Source organism: Cygnus atratus, chromosome 6 (assembly GCF_013377495.2).
Source record: "Cygnus atratus isolate AKBS03 ecotype Queensland, Australia chromosome 6, CAtr_DNAZoo_HiC_assembly, whole genome shotgun sequence".
Lineage (NCBI taxonomy): Eukaryota > Metazoa > Chordata > Aves > Anseriformes > Anatidae > Cygnus > Cygnus atratus.
In genome coordinates this window covers 8,245,838-8,264,218 of record NC_066367.1, presented here as the reverse complement: position 1 = coordinate 8,264,218, position 18,381 = coordinate 8,245,838, and the positions used below count along the sequence as shown (strand labels likewise).

The 18,381-nt window shown below is 36.1% G+C and overlaps 1 protein-coding gene across 4 annotated transcripts in view; it reads right to left on the bottom strand.

Moving 5' to 3' along the window:
- SPAG16 (sperm associated antigen 16) overlaps positions 1-18,381 on the bottom strand; it is a 382,795-nt gene that overhangs the window by 356,585 nt on the left and 7,829 nt on the right. For all 4 annotated transcript variants that reach the window (XR_004777193.2, XM_035536875.2, XM_035536876.2 and 1 more), the window contains exons 4-8: positions 17,104-17,231; positions 10,747-10,884; positions 5,686-5,793; positions 4,964-5,081; positions 3,532-3,601 (exon numbers count right to left, since the gene is read on the bottom strand). Coding sequence is in view for 3 of the 4 variants with exons in the window: in XM_035536875.2 (XP_035392768.1) it covers positions 3,532-3,601; positions 4,964-5,081; positions 5,686-5,793; positions 10,747-10,884; positions 17,104-17,231 (562 nt within the window). In the remaining variant the exon portion in view is untranslated. The remainder of the gene's footprint in view (positions 1-3,531; positions 3,602-4,963; positions 5,082-5,685; positions 5,794-10,746; positions 10,885-17,103; positions 17,232-18,381) is intronic.

The window sequence follows — 18,381 nt, the reverse complement described above, 5'->3', positions numbered from 1 at the left end:
TGGTTTGCTGGTGCCTTTGAAATACACATAAACCAGCACAGTTATGATAGTTGAAGGGCTTAAAAAGTCAATAACCACTGAAAAATGGCAAAATACCAAAGAACTGTTGAACTGGGTTTGCACTAAGATGGCAACAGCTTGTGTTTACAGATTTTTCTATTCTGATTGCACTGTAGCTAGAAATGGGACGACCAGGTTTAAGTACTTAACTGGTGCCTTTTAAATTACTTCTTACATGACCTTCTAAGAGCACACCAGATAAAGGAAAGAAAAAGCACAATAAACAGCCCTAGGAATGAGTTAATTCAACCATGAGTAACGAAACTCATTGAGTGCAACTTTTGAGTATAATTGGGTAATAAATTAGCAGCTGTTGTTTTCAGAAAATACAATAAATGTACTGAGCAAGTAACAGTTTTATAACACATTTTTAAAACCACTTGTTATACTAGCATTCAGTTTGGTTTATAAGTAAGCAACAATCTAGACTGCTTAATTCCTTTAGGCAAAAGTGATCTTTTTTCATATCACCACTTAAAATTAGGTCTTGATCCCTAAGTAAGGGTGCAAGTGCTGAAAATGTAAGATCAAGTTATACCAATTTATCCTTCAGAACTGACTTCTGAGTAAGCATAGCAGAGAGAGGAAGATTCTATCAAATGGCCAAGTCCTAATCCTAACTGTGAACTAGTTCCTCTCCTATTGTTAAGTGTCCTTCCTATCAACTCTAAATATGGCAAGTGAATAGGAAACAAAAACTTATACCTGCAATTATTTTAAGAACACCTGAAGAAAACTTCCTCTTGAAGGATTTGGGTATGAGCACTCTTTGCAAAAACCTAAATGACAGTCTGACTGGCAGTGGTACAGCAAAAAAAAGCCCACACCCTATCAAATAAATAACTTTAAATTACATGCTCTATTGTGGATGCTATCCTATTCAATTATTTGAAAAGCATCACACTGATGGCTGCTACATCAAATGCCTTAGTAAATCCAGAACAGTGGTCTTAAACATTAAATAGTTTCACTTTTTTTTCCTACCTAGCTGCCAGATACAAAGTTATAATGAAAACTTTGTGAATGCTATGAAACGTCCCTTGGTTCTTAATTACATTCTCTATATGGCTCACCCTGAAAACAAGAAAACCCACAGTGGATTGGATGTGCTGGACCACATTGCTACTGTTCAAAACGTCTAACTCTTGAGCAATCCTGAAACCAGTTATAATCTACTCTCGATGCCCTCCAGCCAAAGCCATCGTTTCATGTATCATCTGGTCAAGTCCAGGTGTGGGAGAGAAGCAGCACCAGGAGAAGCGACAGAATCTCCTGTGGCGAGGCAAACAGCCATCCTCATACCTCCCTGCTCTGCAACAAAAGCAAGCAGCTGGCCAGAAAAGGCATCTCACCTTGGCAAATGACAACTTGCCAATCTGAATGTTGTCTTCTAACCAAGACGTAGGAACGCACAGAAGTCAGTCCTGAAGAGATGGCAACTGAAAAAATACAGCTGTAGGTCTCCTTACAGCAGAGACTTGTGAGTCCAACAGTACTTGTTCCTTCCAAACTAAAACTTAAATTTAGAGAAAAATGCAGCAAACATTTCTCCATCTATGCACTGCTTGCTTCTCAAGGTCTCAATTATACCTTCTTATGAGTAAGAATTCAAGAGGCAATAAAAAGTATCTGAATAAAACTATTACCCACTGAGACACGCATAGATGACCAACAGGGTGCAATAAGAATTATGTAGTATTAGCAGACAAAGAAATGAACTGAAATATCAGTTAATTTGTGATATGCAGCGTATTAAGCAAACTAAGGCTTGTACAAGCACATGGGTGGCTGATGAGCTTAATAATTTGTGCTGGAGACAACTTTTTTTTTTTTTTTTAATTTATAAAGTGCTCCCCTGCTTGTCACTTTTTGGTACTATAAAGTGCTCTCAAGAGTTTTGGAGAATAAACAAGTACTGTGAACAGCCGGAGAGCGGTTTTTAGAATCACTCAAATAACTAATCAAAGTATGTGTAGCTTGAAAAATACAGATGGGGCATCTACAATATAAAGCACTGGCATGAGGGAAGAACCCCACTATCTATCCTCAATCCAGAGTATAATGGAAAGTTGAATGCTACATGCCCGTCTCCTAAGTAAGAAAATAAAAAGCCCATTCTCTTCCTCACTGTCTGAAGTGGGATGAAGATGAGTTCAGTGCTCTTCAGCAGGGCAGAGGTTTATACCCTCAGCTGTAACAAAATGTAAAGACTAAGGCAGAGCACATCCAATACATAATAGCCACAGAAAGATACTTGGGGCCTGAATTGTGCTTTGCTGAGGAATACGGTATTAATTCATACAAAAACAGAATCAGAATCCAAAACAGAAAGATAGTGTGAACACTGAAGAGACCACTGTTTTAATGCATCTGAACTCTATATTTAAAGAACTTTTTATTTTAGTAGCTATTTGCTTCCATACAAAATTAAAATTGTAGCTTAGTGTATACCAGGTAGGACTTCAGAACCCTTTCAGGTCCTTATAGAAAGGAAATCTGGTAAGTTCTTGAACTGAACACAAGAGAACTGTAGTTGGGTGTGTTTCAAGGGACTCCTGGAAATCCTAGTTGCAAGACATGTTTTGCTGGGCATGGTGCATCACGTGGTCACTGATGTGGCTGAAAAATCTGGGGTTCTCTAATATCAAATCTGAAGTTCTGCTCACAACGAAGGTAGGTTCAATCCCCCTTCCCCTGTGAACATTTTGTTGTCAGAGAGTAGAGCTCACTGTTTCCCCCCCTTTTTTTTTTATGATCTCATCTATTTTCACTAATCTTTTTGAAACCTACTTTAAGACTTACCTCCCTCTGTCAAATGTAATTGAAACTGGAAGTTTCAAAATTATTAGTTGGAAGAGATGCTGACAAAGAATGGGATAGCATAGATTTCACTTAACTTGGAAACAAGAGGACAACTAAGTGCTAGTTTTTGTGGGTTTTTTTGATGGAGTTAGGAAAATGTAATAGTTATGCATTTATTCAAAACGTCAGGTAAGTAGTACCATACCATACAGATAAAGATATTATCCCAGCAGGTATTATATCAGCTTGCATTACTATTAACCTTCTGTAAAAGTGAGACATGCTAAAATAAGATGCTGGATTTCATAATGCTAGTATTTTCAAATTGTTCCCAGACTGCCATGTATACCTTCTCACAGTCAGCTGAAAAAACCCACTCGTGAAAAAAGAGTTAGTGGAAAAAATAACAAAAATCTGACAAAATAGATTTCTAGGACAAAGTCCTTCCACAGTTGCTCATTCATATTGTCATGAACAGTTTCACTGTCCTCAATGGATACACTTTAGAATAAATATTCAAAAGACACAATTGCCATTGTCACCACGACAGCTGATAAAACATTTATAGTGCAAGCATTTTTGATTTAGTGATACGCCCTTTTTTAAAAAAAAATGTATTACAACACAAAACCCATAACCAGTCTGAGTTTGTTGATAAAAATATTTTACCTTTTGTCACAGGACTCTGAACTGCATATCCAGACTCTAAGCTATGTAATGTAGCTTGTAAACCTGTAACCTAATGTAAAAAAAAAGAGAAAAAGGTGATATCAAAATTTTGCTTTTGAACTGTCTGTTCACAACACACAGCATTTATATCTTCATATTTAAATAAATTATATGTATTTTTTTTTCCTTTTCTGATTATCTTCAAGTTATAAACATTAATCCTAATTCTAGATTTTGGAAATGTCTAGTGAAACAACAAGATAAAATACAGGCAACACAGAATTTCCTCAAATACTTTTTATAACTCCATTAAAACAATACAGACAAACAAAGTACTTGAGATCACACAGCAACATCAGCTTTTACTGCTATCACTGATCTTTAACTTAATGGCACAATATGACATGCAGCTTTATCATAAAGAAAAATGACAAAACTTGTTAAGTTACAGAAAAGCCATCAGTCTAGAATTCTTCATCCAATTCATCACTGGATAGGTTTTACTCGAGACTTAGTGGATAGGTTCCTGAGATTTCATAGCTTTGGAACTGTTTTATGTTTTGTACTCCTTATTCAGCGTAATTGTATATAGACAGTAACCTTTCTTTTTAGGTCATCTTTCTTTTATTTAATGCAATTTCAAATATGTAATCCTCAGTCATTTTAAAGTAAACCCTCAGGTGACCTGAGCAAAACTGGAGGCAAAGGAAAGGAGGAAATGAGAGATGATAACTATTAGAAAAGAACATGAGCATGCTGAATTCCTTTCATGTCACCCACATGCAGGTAATGCTACTGCTGAAAAGCAATGCATTTTCACAGTTTCATTTTAAGTAAACAACCTATTGGCTAAACACAGGAAAGGTAATCTCTGTTCTTCATCCATCCTATCTCTGCTTATAGTACCTTCTGCTAAAAGAGTGGAATGTCATGTATATCAACCTATACATCACGTAGGATTACAGGAGCAAAATATTACTCCATTATTCCTCTCACAAGTCAGAAAAACTGCGTCTGGTACCTACTATTTGAGGTAAATTACATTAAGGTAACTAAACACCTGGTTATAACCAGGAAAAAAAAGAAATAGTAATAAACTTAGACATTTCTAAAGGCATAGATGGAACCATATGAATCTGTGGGGATAACACACCTTTCCTCAAGATGTTGAGGCAAAGCAACCCAGGGTCTACACATTATTTGCTCAGTGCTGCCCTTCAAGAGTCAGCAATGACCGAGAACTACTACCTTACAGCACTAAGACTCACATATTTTCATTATTAATATTTCACCAAATAACACAAAACTCACTATTCTGCTTCAAGCTATCAGATAAGTGAGTTGATTTACCAGAAATATCCTGTTTATTTATCAAATTATATACCAGAAGCATTCCATGCAGCTTTGCAAGAGGTGTTCACCATAATTTTACCTGTCCAACTGCTCTGTCTCTCTCCAAACTAGTTAACATTTTCTGTCTCAGTGTAGTCTGGTATTTTTCAGTCAGCTGCTTCAGCACTGGTTCATAGGATGCATAATGTGCCTTCAGCCTGTGAGCAAGAAGATTACAAATAGTTCCTCAACAACTTCACAAAACTACTAATATCCTAATCTTATACAGTTAACAGAATATAACAGAATTTCGGAAGGACAGAATTATGGAATTAAATGTTAAAAAATTAATTATTATACCTCTGTACCAATGGCCTAGCTTGAGCTTATTTGCAACCAAAGCATTATAGTAAATTCCACATAGCAAGTTCAAGGTGTAAAAAAAGAGAAGATACCAGCTACAGGAATCACAATTGCAAAGGTTCTGAACTCAGTGGGATACCAGTTACCTTTATAAACGACAAAGGACCCAAAATCATTACATATTCACAGCAAAAGATCAGGGTGAGAGAATATGTCATTGATATTTTTAACTATTAGAAATACTGTATAGTTATTAATACCACATCACACCATGGAAAATATACAGAAGTTCATTACAGATTAATAAGCATGGAAGCATACAGTACATAGAAGAATAGTCTGATGGAATTAGTTTACCAAGACACTAAGTAAACGCATCTAGCTTTACTATAACACTTCAAATTCCACCATATTATCTTATTTCCAGACAACAACTTGGCTTTTTGTTTTGTTTTTTACCTTTTAATGTCACAGATAAGCCTGTTTTTCTCCTGGACCACTCGCTTATGATGCATTCGATGGAAGTCACGTTCTTTCTGCATTTTTAAGAAAGCCTCTTTTGCTTTGCTACACGTAAACAGAAAATGCATGAGAAAGGTATTAGCCTCCTCCTGTTGCATGTTGAATACACACAGAATACATTTTCAGATATACACATGACTACTTCTGCTACTACACCCTGTGGTGAAGAACATGCTTTTGAGGTCTTTTTGCTGCTCAGTGATGTACAAAACAGTGGAGACTTTCACCGTTACCTTTCTTCTGTTCCTTTATACAAAATCCATAGGGATTCTGGCATTATACATCCCAGAGTTGAAGTCAACCTTACTTTAGGCACAAGGGGTCTTGTGGAGGCACGTATTCAAGGTGCAGGTAATTAGAAAACAATACTCTTCTTTGGAGTTACTAGACTTTGGAGATACTAGACTTTCTAGTATTTACATCAGATCTGGATCCCATCATAACAGCACGTTAGAAGGACACATGCAGAGAGTTAACTATACCATTGCCTTGCAAATTCGTGTTTTTAGAGAGCTTCTGGAAAAAAAAATGCACTAAAAAGTTATAGGCTCTGTTCAATAGCATGCAGCCTGTCCCCAGGTGTTATCTTCCACACATGAGAGCAGAAAGGAAAAGATCAAATCCAAAACTAACTGCAAACTTACTCATCACCTGTTTTTCCCTAAGCACATTCTACATACAGCCACATGACATCCAGCTTTGCTACTCCATAAACATAACAGAAAATAGCCTAAATATATTTAGTATATACAGATTCTTGCCTTTACTGAGGTGGGTTTGGCAGGGAAGATTAGTAGATGCATTGTTTAATCACAAAGGAAAACTGAAATTACCTTGCACAGTAATTAGATATTTGTTCTTTGCAAAAATAAAGCTCTCTTCCTCTTCAACAGGAGTTGAATAGTTAGAAAAGCCATTATGACAGTGTAATATACCAAAATTACAGGTCCAGGAAGACGACCTGTAACTATTACATATAACTTGCATTATATTTAATAGTACACATAATACATATTTACTATATATGCACACATTTGCTTTACTTACTACCTATACGAACTATCATATGAATATGTGCACATTTACATGTGAATTGCTGCTCGTAGCAGGGGCGGTTAGAGCTGTAAAGCACAGAATCTAATGACACTGTGCAGCAGTCAAAGCTGAGACAAATCTGTCAGGGAAATGAAAAAAGACAGGGCTGCCCCTGCAGGAACCACTGGGAAAAGACTCCAAGGAGCCATAGACATGTACATAGCTTTGTGTATGTGTGCGCAGTAATATCAGAAGTTGTGAAACAGAATAACTTGGGATATTGGCATTGAGATACAATGTACAGATTAATGATTCTGCTCAAGCTCATGCGAACAGCAAACAAATCGAGAGGTAAATGAATCAATGATTTCAGAATAGTTCTGTGAAACGCCTCCATCGTAACACCACTCACATAAAATCTGACTTGCCGTAAGACCTTGAATACAAAACCCAACCCTTTCAAGCTAAGCAGATGGGTTGTTCTTTGAGTAAACGTTGCTACAGCCACAGCAAAGTTAATATCCCATTATTTTGGTTAAAATATCTGTCAGACTGTAGTCAAAGTCTCTCCATTTGAACTTTTCTCAAGCAATTAGTTTGACAACAACAGCAGAAGAGGGCAGGGCTTGATAAAACCAAGCATGTTTTATGCCCTGATCTGAATGAACTCAAGTTGGATTCAATTCCTCAGGATGCTGCAAGTTGTAGCCTTCAACATTTTAATGAATATAAAGACAATTTTAGAAAACGTACATGAATAATATTTAATATGAATTAAACTCAACTAGTCTACTATAAGAGATAAGAGTCAACAATTTTCAGAGATAATGTTTTCAAATTTTTCTTGTATATTGGGAAATTATCTCTACTACCAGAGAAATACCACAACAGATAACCCCCCTTATCAAAGAATCAGAGCTCAGCTGTAGCCTTCAAGATAAAATAACATGAAATGGAATACACTAAAGGTATATTTTATCTACTGTCACACAACAAACCAATTTCTATCAGAATATAATATCTGTTTTTAAAGTTTAAATAAAAATTAGCAGTGTACCTAAAGTGTATATAAGCCAGTAACTATCACTAGCTTTGGAATAGAAGAATTATGCTGATTTATTTCTTTTAACGTATGCATTCCAGTGATTTTGTTATATATCAAGACAGCTCTGGATCTTGGACAACCTATTAAAAATACGTATTCATTGTACACAGGAACTGAGGCTGCTGATTTTCTCTTTAAACAATTAAAAGCCACACTGAAATGTAACCAACAGGCTGAAATTTAGTCTATTTGCTCACCTGCTTGCCAGGCAATCATGTAAATGCTACATTAAAATACCCAAAATACAATTACATACCCCTTCTAGATACTAATTCTTCCACCAATTGTTAAACTACATTAAAGCAGAAGGTACTTTGTTTACAGTCATTTAGCCTGGGCCCCCTTACCACTTAAGCCGCAAACAACACCTCTTTCAGCTGAAGGTTGTCAAGAGTAGCAAGCTCAAAAATACCAAATGTAAGTAAAAGCTATCTTCAAATACTCTTCACAGCACTGCATTCGAACCATGAAAGCTTTCTGACTGATCCACATAGCAAAATCTAGGTCTGTCTTTGATCATGAATCATTATTTTCTAACCAAATCAGCACTTCTTCAGTGCTCTTAGGCATTCTGGTTTGAGTGTAAATTGGTGAGTTCTCTCTCACGAACTTGAAAACCCAAGCTGTCCTCCAGGTAATTTTGGCTCCTGCTGGAATATTTGCTTTATTATAGGAAGGGTACTGACTTCAGTTATTGAATGGATAAACAAGAAAAAAAATTAACAGCTGCATCAATGAAAGGATTTAGCATAGGTTGTTACAATCGTTTTTTTTTACAATCAGGTTTTATCTAAAGGACAAAGGACATGGTATGTACAGCAGAACTGCTCTATTTCACTCTTCATTCCATAAATAGTACTGTTTTCATTCATAAAATACTCAAAACAAGTAACTGAAATGAATGTCACAAGGCGCACAACTTAATAACATTAACAACATTTAAAGCTTGGAAAATTATTTGAAATTTATTTGAAATAAGAGGTTGAAAAATAATGTAGCGACCATTATCACAGACTATTTCACAACTACATATGTTCACTCATGATGGCAGCAGAAAGACTATGAAAATAAAGTTCTCACTACCATCACAGAAAGGAGGAGTACCTGTAGTTTAGTTTGCGTTTTAATATGGTACATGCAGAGTAAGTGCAGTATTTAACAATAAATGCCAATATAAATAATTTGTCCACTTCTAATTTGTGACCTATCAAACTCCTCTATATGTCACTGTGATCTCTCGAATGTCAAAAAGGCAACATGACCAGACCTCTGTTGTTTTGTGTTTCATGAAACACTACAACATGAAGAAGCAGAGCTGAGTTTCAGTTCATGGATTTTTTAGTTATTTTTTTTAAGCACAGTTCACTTCAGTGACTGTTGGGAATTTTATTTAACAGATTGCCAATATGCTCGGTTCCTACAGGCTATGTCTTTTCTCTCTCCTGCCCTCTTCCATTGCACATTATCATTCTGTCTTTTAGTCTGAACTAGGCATCTGCTACAAAAAGTTTTATGGTGCCCTGTACAATGGGCGTTTAGAAATCCTAATGGGGAAAGAAAACAACTCAGGACCATGGTGAAAAGATTTTGAGCTTTATGTTCTTAAACAATCATGAAGAAATAACACAAGCCCATGTCAACTCATATCAAGTCACTATCAGCTCCCGCTATCTTGTTATGGCACACTCTGCTTCATACAGGAGGAAAAAAAAGAAAAAAGGTGAGAAAAGGAAGGAAAGTCTGTTAAAATTACTACTGAAAATAGTAAGTTTCATATGGGACAGATTTTGTCTAGCCTTCTTTTATAGCACATTACAACTTCTTGCTCTCCCATTCTAACAGGAGACATTCAACACACAAACCCAATGTCCAAAGAAACTGGAGATGAAAATTAAGGCATTTTATGTGGCCGATGCACCAGTGCAAGGGTCTAAATGACTGCAATATTTGACTTTATGATTATTAAAGCTGTTTACATAGCTTATAGACTATGGCCAATTAGTTTATTTATTTGAAATGTTATAAGTGATTATCATTGGAAAATCATTTGATGATAGTTATTACCATCAGCAATGATTATTTAAAATCTGAGTAGCTATTTTTCATGTAGAGGAACAATCTAAATGAAAATGAGTAGCTTGAGCAATCTTGACGAAAATCAGAGATGGAGTTAACTTATTTTTACAGCCCCGTATTTTAAAATTATGCACTTGCAAAAATCAAAGTAAGTGCATTATTAGCTCTCAGGGTTAATTCAATCATCATGTATAGATCTACCAATTCTTCAGTATACGTAGTTAATTACTACATCTCCATTACATAGGGTAAATATTTTAACTCTCTGATGACTGTATTTGTAAAATCAGGTACTGCAATGTACACAGATATAATCAATGATGGTCATTTACACTGACATACCATTTAACTCTCAGACCGAAGTGACAGATTTTTGCATTTTTAAATAAAAATGTATAGTTTTTTTCCCTATGCTGATATTTCATGGCAGCTATAACTTACAGTACTGTATTTTAATACAAAGTGCATATATTAATACAAAATGCATATAATCGTTTATTTTGTACTTCTACATATTATACTGTCATAATTCTTTGTAGTAATTTGTTGTGATTACTGGATCTTGAAAATTATGTTCTATAGCCCAGAAAAAGGCAAATAATTGAAATTAAGATTTAGGTTTCTAACAGAGCTCAGAAAAAAAATTAAACTAATTATAAATGTCACCTAGAAGCAAAAATATGTGCAGCCAGCATAATGAACAGAAATTTATTTTTTAAGATTTATTTTATCTGGCCTTTTACTACTGTATAGCAAAGTTTCATCAAAAACAAGTAACATACTTAGCAGCAAGTTTATAGTTGTCCAGATCTTTCCTCAAACGCATGTTCTCAGCCTGAAGTTGCTGGTTCTGGGTATACACAGTTGGCACCAGTCCGACATCTTTGGCTGTGAAGGCACCTCTCTCTATCAGCTCATACCTAGTAGAAAAGGGAAAGGGATTTTGGATTTTATTCCATTTTTCCTATTTCTCAGTTCACTGATGTTTCTTCTCTTATGCTAGCATTTATATAAAATAGAATCAGATATTTACCAACTGAAGGCATTTACCTCTTTTATAATCATTAACAGTTAGCAATATTACTACTCCTGTGTTCTGTTTTTCCACTTTCATTGTAAAAATGTATTCTTAATGTTTGTAATTGTAATGCATGCCCTCTATAACACTACTTCAACTATACAATAGTTCCATTCCTTCCTTTCTTCCAAATAATTTAAGACCAAAAAATTTTTGTTTAAATACTGATTTAACATTTTAAGCTTTTGTATATATACACACAATGCTTTTTCTCTCATATGCTCAAATACACGCAAGATATTTTCTTTTCTGAAGACTCAAATAAGATGACAAAGTTGTGATAAACCAGGATGAATGATTCTAAAGGCTATCATCAACAGGGAACTCTGAGCTCACATAAGAAAATTTCTTCATTCTGTTCTTCATAGCTTCCTGTGTGCTTATGTTGCCTTCTCCTTATATTTATCTATTTTACCAGCCCCTGAGGAAACAATAGTCTGTGATGTAGAAGCCTGAAGGCTGCTTTTGTTAAGTAAGTGTACAGACTAACTTGCATTTTGAGCAGCAGAAGTGAATCTCAGGCAGCATGTAATTCTGTGTAGAAGCCAGGAGCAACTGAAAGTATTTAAGTATCCTCCATCAAAAAAAAAAAAATAATAATAGCATTACTAGAAAAGATTCAGAAAAACATGACTGTCTCTACACAAAGTAAATGATTCTGCAGAACTACACTTGTTCAAGGAATGATTATAAGCTATCAGGATTTGTCAGAGTATTTCAAAACACATCAAGATTCAAGCCTACATATATGATAAGATACTTGTGCTCACACTGCAGAGGTGATTCCAGAATCCAGTACAAAATATGCATCTGTTTGCTTTTATCATGAAAGAAGGAAGGGCAGGACCTTCAGCTACTAGAAGCTTTTATAGACCCATTGAAGATAAAGTCGCGCACTATGTAGCTCTATCACTTCAGCATAGGTTCAGCAGAGCTATAAATAGCTTACATCAGACATCTACTAGGCCCCCAGTTTTCTCCCCTGCTGATCTTGACTGCAGCTGGAAGATGTTTTAAGTAGGAACTCACTAGAAGGAATAATATGAATATTATTTACCTTTTCAGAGGAAAAGCAGATTGAATCTGCGCGTATTTTTTCAGTTAGGAAGTAGGAAAACAACAACAGTAATTAGTGATAAAAATATCCTGAACACTGTATCCTGCACATGGATACAAATAGCAGGCTTGAAATCTGAGCGCGGTAAGCAGCATTCCTAGATCACTAAAACATGCTGTGGAAACAAGAAGTTTTGTAGAATAAGGGATTCTTATCTCAAGTGACTCTTACATAGTACCTTCTAAAAATTAAGAGGAACGTTACAAACTCCTATACCTAGATGAACTGCTATGGTCAGCTGCTTTCCTGATTTCTATGGGTAGTCTTACAATGCTCATCCCTATAAATTAAGCTATCATTTACATTTGTCACCAAAAGATTATAGGATTTTGAAAGATTAAACTGAATGTGTCCAAAGTAAAATTCATTCCATCATCACTTAGTTTTCTTCATCAAATTGTAGTAGCAACAGACTTTTAATGCCAAGAAAGAAGCTTAGTCATTTTCCAAAAATATTGACTGATGTGCAGATACAATTCCCATCAAAAATATTGAAGATAAGGGCACTTCTCATTGCAAGTGATCACAAATCTATGAACTTCTTTATTTGCCAGGAAATTTTCTCCCCTGAATGCCCTAAGTGCAAACCATGAAAGCCATCAGCTTTCTGCATGAAGACACATCAGACACGGATAACTGATGAAATTAGTCTCCAGCAGAGCTAAAAACTCTGAAAGACAATTTTAATGAAAGACAATTAATATCAATAAACTCACTCTTGTCTAAGAATGCTACCAAAAATGAAGGCTTTTGTGCATGTAGAAGAGGAACCGAAAGCTACACAAGATTGCTTTGTGAGATCTCATTTCACCAAACTAGTCCTGTAAAACTCCTGGAGCTCCTGCATACCTCGCTGACTGCCACATAGCTATTGTTCTCACTGCTTTCCATTAAAGAAGGGAACTGTGATGCAAAATGAAATTAGTTAGTTCCATGCACAAGGGGACATTATTCTAAGATTTCAGAATAAGCGAGTTATAATTCTTGAACTACCATCTAAAGTTAACCAAGAATTTGGAAGCTTCAGGAACAGATGGCCATCTATGATTTTATGATCAAAGCCCAGCACGCTGACTTACAATAATACATTATTACTATATGCTTTACATTGAATTAAAGTTTCTAGGAGTTCTAAAGGAATCAAATTGCAGAGGCCCTGCAATTAAACTGACATGTAGGTCAGGATAATCCTTTACCAAGGGACAAATCACCTGGAGATGCATTCACAGACTACAATTTCAAGTTTTAGCTCTTACATGAACTTCTTGCTGAAAATTATAATTCTAACTGATAACCTTTTAGACAGTTTGAACAGAAGACTAAGAAAAAAAATGAGTGCAGACAATAAAGGACCCTTTAAGCCCCAGTGTATTCCTCCCATCTATTATTTTGGCATGTAAGTAGAAACTGTATATTACCATGTTATGCTTGCTCCATAGGCAAGTGACTTGTGCAGAACTAGATTAAGACAAAAAGGATCCAAATTTCAGTCTCCTGTGGCATCCTTACATACTTCCCATTAAATAAATATAAATATATGCTTCCGTGATGAAGTGAGAAGTTAAACGAACAGATAACTAGAATATATAACTAGGGCATACGCACAATATTAGGAAAGTTTGCTCCTGATCTGAAATATGCATTATGCATTCATTTGTTGCAGCTGCAAGCGCTCCGTAAATCCATGCCAACATTCATAGACAGACGTGTTTCAATCATAATAAGCACAAGCTGAGAACAAGAACCAATTCTATTGAATCATCTCAAGAAAGAAAAAACTAGGTACACCTGATTTTTATTCTTATTTGTCTACATATATAGTCAGCTCCCAGCATCAAGAACAAGCATATATGTTCACCTGGCTTTCTGCAAGTGAACTTGAGGCTACTTCACTTGTGTCCTGAGCTAGTTCTAATCCAAAACCTCCATCTTTTAGTCCCAAACCCCCATCTATTAGTGTGATCCTGCCCTAGAACTAACAAGCCTCGTTGCTCTCAGGATTTAGGAACTCACAGCATACCACGCCTTACTGTGACTTCATGATTTCCAGGCCAAAGAGCACCCAGAGCAGAGGAAACTGAGGTCTGCCTGAAATAAGTAGACTGTTTCCACTGCCTTCAGGCAGCTGTGACATGGAGGATCACAACCTACATCCACTGTCCTCATTCTGCAAAAAGGTTATATGGTTTTTTTTTTAAATAAATCTACCTTTATACTCAGAAAACACAACAGCTTCACTGCATATGCTCTATTATGCATGATCCAAACAATCTTTGCAAGGCATACAGAACAACCAGAGAATTCGTTACCTTGCACAGTCCTGTAAGTTTATTCATAATTTTAACCATATTAAAAAGAAAAGAATTTTCAAATCATGTTTCTGTAATTAGCCTGCAGGTTTCATTTTCCTCACAAGCTGAAACATTGCCAGGTCTCTAGGACCACTTGGAGATTACCAGCCCAATGAGTTTACTAACTACACAGAGCAAGAGCTCCATGTGCATGTGTGAAGAGCAAATGATTCATCTGCTCATCAGCCTGGCAAGATGCTGCCAGCAGCAGTGAGCTCTCTGGGATTAAGAGGTACAGACTGTCGGATACATCAATTTACAGTTGATCAACCCTTGCACTTCATACTCCAGACCTGTCTATCTAGTATCTTTCATAAGCAACAAAAGCACTGTAAAGTCTTGCATACCAAAGGAACAGAAAATTTCATGGTAAATTAGATATTCTAAAAATAATTTAAGTCTGATTTTAAATTCCTTCAAGTATAACTGGAAGGAAAAATGTGCAAAGAACTACATATGTGAAAATATCACTAGAATTGTTACAAAATTATTCATTCCAAAGAAAAATGGGTTTGGCTTAAAATACAACATAACCATGACATTTTATACAGCTGGACAGAATAACAATGTTTTCTCAAACTCTGAAATAAACAGATAATTTGCTCCAATTTAACTGACCTTTAGATCTTAGACAATTATTTCAAAGCAGCCCTTTTGATAAATTTTCTCTACGTTAATTAATTTCTCATTTTAAATTCCATTAGTACTTGATCACCACAGCATGAGAGCGAGAGAGTCGTCCCAATACATAATGAGGAACCTGAGTACACTAATCTGCTCTCACTTTCATTAATATTGCAAATTATCTATCTCAAACCAACATGAAACATTTTGAAATAAGGCTTAAATGCAGACAGTCTCAATACAGTAAGATTAGATCATGACACGCTGAGCTTTTTTGTAATGTTACTGAAATCTAAAAAAATACTACTTATAAAGGAAAAATATATATATGTACAGCTAAGGATTTACAAGATAGAGCCTGCTAAAACCTGCTCTTGCTCTATTAAAAAGCAATTTGAGTTTTGCCATTGATATAAATTCAAACAACAAGTACTTCAAAGAAAGCTGAAATTTCATTAAAAGGCCAGTATTCATATCCATCTAGTATTAATTATCTCCCCCCCCCCAAAAAAAAAACACTGAACTTCTTGAAACTTAATGCTATTCCTATAGTCCTTTTGTTGAAAAAACACAGAACTGCAGTGCTCCTTCTCTAAGGAATCATTTAAGTCACATTGTTACGCTATCAAAAAGCAGATTATTAATTCTAGAGGCAGTGCCTGATTGGCGATTTCTACACTGAGACAACTAGAGTCTCATCAACGACAGCAGTTACTCCCCACTAGAGACTGTTTCTAACAAAATTTAATAGCCTATGAGCATCACCACTTCTTTTAGGAAAAGTGATGGTTCTAACTTTTCAGATTCACTAATTTTCAAACTGCACAACTTCGAAGCACCTGGTTAACAAACCTCTGAATGCCTCTTGTTTCAAGACTGACCACAAGATAACTCCAACTGAAAGCTGAAAACTGAAAGTGAAAACTGTGAAAAAAGTGAAAAAGTTTTCACTTCTCAGAATCTTTCCAATGTAACTTGCAGATTAAAACCAAGCTCGTAACTGAAAATATTTCAAGACAACTTCACAACAAGTGTCATCTTTACCACAAAATAATTCAGCTGTCCTCTCAAGCTTTGCAGCACTTCTAGCTAATCAATAGTAAAAAATATATAACCTGAGGGATTCCATATATGAAGCAGGCTATTTAGATGAAGCTGAACTTTTAAACTTCTGCGACAATTTTACATTGAATCCCTGCTCTGCTGGGGAAAGGAAGATAGCAACAGCTAAAGAGTTTACTCTTCCAATTACTACAGGAATTACATTTTAAAAATACTATATTATTTTGACTCATATACCCAAACTACCAAGTATCAAAAATTGTGCTTATTCTACTTCAAAGTACAAGGTCTCTATGATGAAGGTCTGAAAACACACCATGAAGTGAAAACACTATACCACACTACAAAGCATTCAAGCTTCTAAGCAAGCACACGGGTTCCAGAAAGCAGGAAAATAACAAGAACACCTAATTTCTCAGTACTACTGAAACAAAACGTTGGTCATGTTGCACTGGACCCATTTCATCCAGTGATGACTTCTGCATTGCAGCTGGTTTCCAGTCTTCTTTGGTAGTCAATGGAGAGCAGAACGTACTTGAAAAAATACACTTAAATTCACTTCAGCTTAAAGGAGATGGCTAAAACAACTCAGATGGGTTGCAGCCTAAAAGTGAATATTTCTCTTCACTAGACATGAAAGAGGCCTGAGGTGACCACTTCAGGCTTGTAAACATCTGGAGTTAGGAAAAATGCATACAGTCCTTCAAATGTACCTGTTTAGAAACTCCCTGGATTCAACTTTTTGGAGAACCTGTCCTTAAAACAATATTTTTCATCCTCAGTCTCAACATGTTAATTCATTCAGTAAAATGTCACATATGAATAAATTCTGCAATACTTGAAATATTTGAATCCTGAGCATCTACTTCCTAATTCTCAAAGTCAGAGGGTCATTTAAATGTTTTACCATTCAGTTTGGAAGCAGTCAAGGGTTCTAGACATCCCCAGTCTGACCAGAAAATTGCAGAAGTAGTCATCCATCGCTTCAGGAATTTCAGACACTGATTTCTCTGAGGTCAGAACTGATTGCAAAGCCTGAAATTAAAATTTGATATTTGTTATTAAGCCTACAACAGAAATGCAGTTATCATACTCTATTTCTGAGGCCATCTAAAGTCATAGATCTATTAGAGTACAGCTGAATGTTTCCCTTGTCTTTGTTGATTAGATCTGCAATCCCTGATCCGATACCTTCTAATATCAAGGTCTGTGGAAGGTTAGAGAAGTCAAAAACCACCTGATTTTTGTACTCTGAACCTGGCATAATCTGATATGGACCTGAAACTATCTCATCTGATGAATGCTCTTCTGTCACTGAGCAGAGAGAAAATGTTGGTTCTCGTATTCCTGCACCCTTCAGCAACCTTCAAAAATCACAATGAAAAAATCAGTACTTCATTTCCTGAAAAATGCCAAAGTCCAAGGTGATAGAAAAATAGCAATTTTTTTTTTAATGACAATACATACTATAGGCAGACCAAGAGCTGCATCTCCATCAGTAGGTCTCTTACTTAGGAAGAAGCCCCACAAAGACCAATTTTCCCCTTTCTTCTCAACATCCACATGCAGACACTGAATGAAGCTGTCAGATAACACTGCTACAAGTGTTAGCAGAACGCAGATGGTGCACCAAGGTTTCATATGCATCTCCTCCAGTGCCATCAAGATAGACAGCTATTAAGATAAGATCAACTCATGGGTCAAGGTCAGTTGCTAAAAGCTCAATCAAAACAGAACACTTTACTACAGAGAAAAAAAACACCTTCCATACCTCTCTGTTACGATGCCAACTTCTTGCCTCCACCCAACCACATGCAGCCCACTCAGTGCACAGCTTGATGTTAAGTTCTTCTAGAGAGGCTCAGAGATGCAAGAAGGGGTGGAAAAAGTACAATGTGACCCAGTCTGAGACTTCCTTTCCCAAAGCCATTTAAAGATAACCAACTGAGAGAGACTGCCACAACATGGGAGCAAAAGAGGTGGCCGTAATTCATTCAGACTTCAAATGGATTACAGCAACTTGACATGCCAAAATGCAAAGCTCTCAGAACTTGGGAACTCCATAGCAAGAAAAACGCCACAATGGACTTACTTAACAGTGCGGTCTACTAAGACAAGCTACAGCACTGTGCATGCCTGTCCTACTGGCGAGAGGACAGACCAAAACCTGCGCTTGGCGACTATC